Below are 3,637 nucleotides of genomic sequence, written 5' to 3' on the forward strand. Positions count from 1 at the left end.
AAGGAAATCTATGAACTCTACCTTGTTTCAGTCACTGTATAATCAGATGTTAGCATTCTACTCGTAGTAGATCTTCCTTTGCTAAACTTTAACATTCATGTAATCATGTGGATGTATGCTCATATTCTTTTCTTCTATTTTACAAATAAGTAACTTACCTTGTTACTTTGTTAGTATATTTTTGTAACTAGTCAGTAATATCCTTTATGAATTAGGAGTTAGTTTTTTCTTGTTCTAAAGAAAGAAAGAAACCTTGCAAGACTGAAATTTAGGGTTTAGTTTGTTTTCTGTTCTGGAGTTTCAGTAAAATATAAGAATTTCCTTATTTAAACTTGGATGAAAAATCTATTTTGTGTGTATTTAAAAGAAGTTTGCAGAGAACAAAGTAAACTCTTCAGAGGTTGTCTAGTCATTTAGTATTGCAGTAATCTATGTTATTTGAATTTTTCTGAATATGTGAATTCTTGCACTTAGTCTGCAAGGAGCTGTTTTGTTTTCATACCTCTATTAGGAGCTATGACTTAAAACAAATAATTTCTAGGACTTTCAAAACTGATACTTCTGTTTTTCTTATACAACGATGTTTCTCTGTATCTAGATGGGAAAGAGGAAGTTCAGTGAATTAGAAATAATACTGATTGTCCTGTTTATTTTGGTGGTGATCGTGGCCTGTGTCCTCATTGCGCTTTTGGCAACAGGACAAACTGGACACAAAAGTACACGTAGGTATTTGTCATTGCTTCTGTAGAATCAGAAAATTGTTCCTCAGCTTGAATTGTTCAGGTTTGTTTGATAAAATAATCGTGCCATGAATCTTCAGAAACTGGTTGCTACCAATTGGCTCTGATAGGAATCATTTCAATCACTGTTGGAATTAGATTTGTCCAGAACATTGAAGTTCAAACAAAAAAAAGAGCAGTAATGTTTCTCTGTTGTCCTWTGCAGAAATATTGTTTTTATTGTGGCTATTGGTGTTATTATTGTATTTTTATCATTAACCAAAGGTAAATCATAGTCACAGCTTCTTATAGATAACATGAATAATGGTGAACATAAGAAATAAGCTTCAGGGTTCTTCTGGCTCATTAAAAGCCATTAAAAAAGGAAAGAAAAAATCTCTCTTCCCTCCAAGACTGAAATTTATTTTTCTTCCATTTATTCTTTTTAATATAGGAAGAGTATAATCAATATTTATGAATATAAAGCATAGTGATGAAGAGAGCTAAGAAAGGAGGGAGACTGTTCAGGAGTAAGCCATATTGAATGGAGATAAACCTATAGCCATAAAAACCTATATTGTTTCTTTCTAATGTTTTGGTACTTCAAAAACCATTTGTCTTGTAGAGGTGCTAATACATTGAATCCTGCTTTGCGTAGGATTCCATTTTACATTTGCAATTATTTGCACATGGAGGCCGCAACAGTTCATAGGTGAAAATGGCTGAAAAATGAAAATACAAAACGAATAGTTAATAGCTAATACAAAATGAACAGTTCTATGTGTTAGTAGAACTGCCCATATAAACTAATATCTGCATATTTCCTACCTTTTTGTAAACAAACACATCAGCAATAGTCTAGCCTCATTTGAATTGATGTTAATCATTACAAAATTTCAAGATAGTGAGGAACAACCTCAACAGTTAATAATTTAAGAGGTAATCAAAATAGTCCTCTAATTTAAATACTGATAATAACACATTATTTCTCTAACAGAATTTTCTCCAGAATGTCCAGCTATAAACTTATCAGAGAGAATTGACTGCATCCCGGATCAAGTAGCAACAAAGGTCTGACAACATTTTACAACATTTTAGAGTGAATTAGAAAATAGGCTTTATACCATAAAGCCTCATGTTCAACTCAAAAAAAAAAGGAAAAAAAAAAGTATCTGTACTAGATCAGTGGGTTTTTGTCCTTTTTCTATCTGTGAATGCCTGATTTAAAATAATTGAAAAGAATCAAAATATAGAGACAATCAGAAAAGTAGGACCAAATGCAGGTCTGAATGTTGAGATAACTGATTTGGATGTACCTTAAGCTTCTGATTGAGACATCGGTCTTAAGATTTCATTATTTTAATAACACATGTATTAAATATACTTGAATTTGATAATCAAAATGGAAGGACAGTCCATTTGATTCAATATCTGTGAGAAACTATCAGGTTGTGTTGTATGTTGCTATCTTATGGCTAGGCAATGTGCCTGGGCAGTGGTGAAAAAGGCTTTCACCTTGCTTGGACAAAATGTGGCGGAATAGGAGAAGAGCGGGAGCAGCTGTTTGGACCAAGGTCCAGAAACTGCTGGTGGGCCAGGGCAAATAGGGATGGGACTCAGAAAGGAAGGGAACCAGGAGGACTTGACAGAGTTAGTTACAGTTCAAAAGTTCCTGATACACTGGACTATATTAAACTTAGGGAAAGGAGCACCCTGCAAGTACACACTGACGGCAAAGAGCTGTTTACAAACGACCTTATGTCTGCGTTTTGCTTCTGCCTCATTCTCAGCCTTGTCCTGCCCCAGGCTGCCTTTAGGCTATGAAAGACTGTTTGATATTGCTAAGGAACTCCTTAGAGTAAAGGACTGAACTCACAACTGTGTCTAACTTGGGGCCCAATTATAAAGCCCTGAATGATCATTTGCCTGTATGATCATTTTCACTAATTAACGGTTTCTAATCAGTTAGGTCTCTGGCCAGGGACTAGGGCTGGAGTTAGACAAAGGCAGAGAAGACAGTGGCCCTGCACAGGTAGCCACTGTAGAGGAATGGCATATCATAACCCTGCTCCAGCATTGTCCAGCTTGGAGCCCACAGAGTCAGGCTGGTTCTCAGGAAAGAGTACAAGCTTTATGCCAGTTTTTGAAGTCTGGCCTTCCCAGCTTTACTCTTTTTCTATTCCCTATCACTTCCTACACAGCCATGTCCCAGCTTACCACAACCCACATGCACAAACACAATTCAGTTGGGCTTATGCCTCTGAGAAATCAGGAAGCAACTTTTGTCCAGGAGACAGAGGTTCAAACCACAGCCATGCATCGATTCTCTGGAATGAAAACTGCAGTTGGGAAACTTGTGATTTGCTTAAGTTCAAGTTAGTAGCTGTTTTGTTTTCATCATTCAACCAAAATGAATAAAAATGAATAAAAGAAGTCAGAAAATGAGCTTTTGTAAGTAGAATTCCTGAGGATAGAAGCATGGGAAGAAAGTACTTAGTTATTAACCATTCAAACCATTACTGAAGATAAAAAAGCTGAAAGAGTGTAGATACATGTTAACTATTCACTGTTGTGGCTGTAGCAAAGTGTAGCAAAGACAATAAGAACATGCCATTGCAAAATGAACTCCTATGACTAGTGAATGCACTAGTTTTTCACTTTACTATTGAAAGGTTTATTGTTTTTTTTTTAATAATACCATGTTGATACAGGATTAATTGTTTGAGTTTACATAAAGGTAACATTACAGTTAAGTACAGAGTCAAGCTATTATTAAAGCTATTTTAATCTGTGGTGCCAAGTTCAATGTTCAGAAGCTATCTCACAGCTTATCCCACCATAAAATGTTTCCATATATCTAAGATCATCTCTAATTCAGCTTTGGCTTTCTCTCCTTGACTTTTTTTTTTTTTTTTTTT

General features: G+C 35.3%; 1 protein-coding gene across 1 annotated transcript in view; it reads left to right on the forward strand.

The window, feature by feature from the left end:
• Positions 1-598: 598 nt before the first annotated feature.
• Positions 599-3,637, forward strand: part of LOC146594301 (maltase-glucoamylase-like) — a 53,376-nt gene continuing 50,337 nt past the window's right edge. Inside the window, exons 1-2 of the mRNA XM_085307712.1 lie at positions 599-722; positions 1,717-1,790. Of these exons, the coding sequence (XP_085163838.1) occupies positions 599-722; positions 1,717-1,790 (198 nt within the window). The remainder of the gene's footprint in view (positions 723-1,716; positions 1,791-3,637) is intronic.

Source organism: Rhea americana, unplaced genomic scaffold, assembly GCF_003343005.1.
Source record: "Rhea americana isolate MKP2758 unplaced genomic scaffold, rheAme1 scaffold_262, whole genome shotgun sequence".
NCBI classification, from domain to species: Eukaryota; Metazoa; Chordata; class Aves; order Rheiformes; family Rheidae; genus Rhea; species Rhea americana.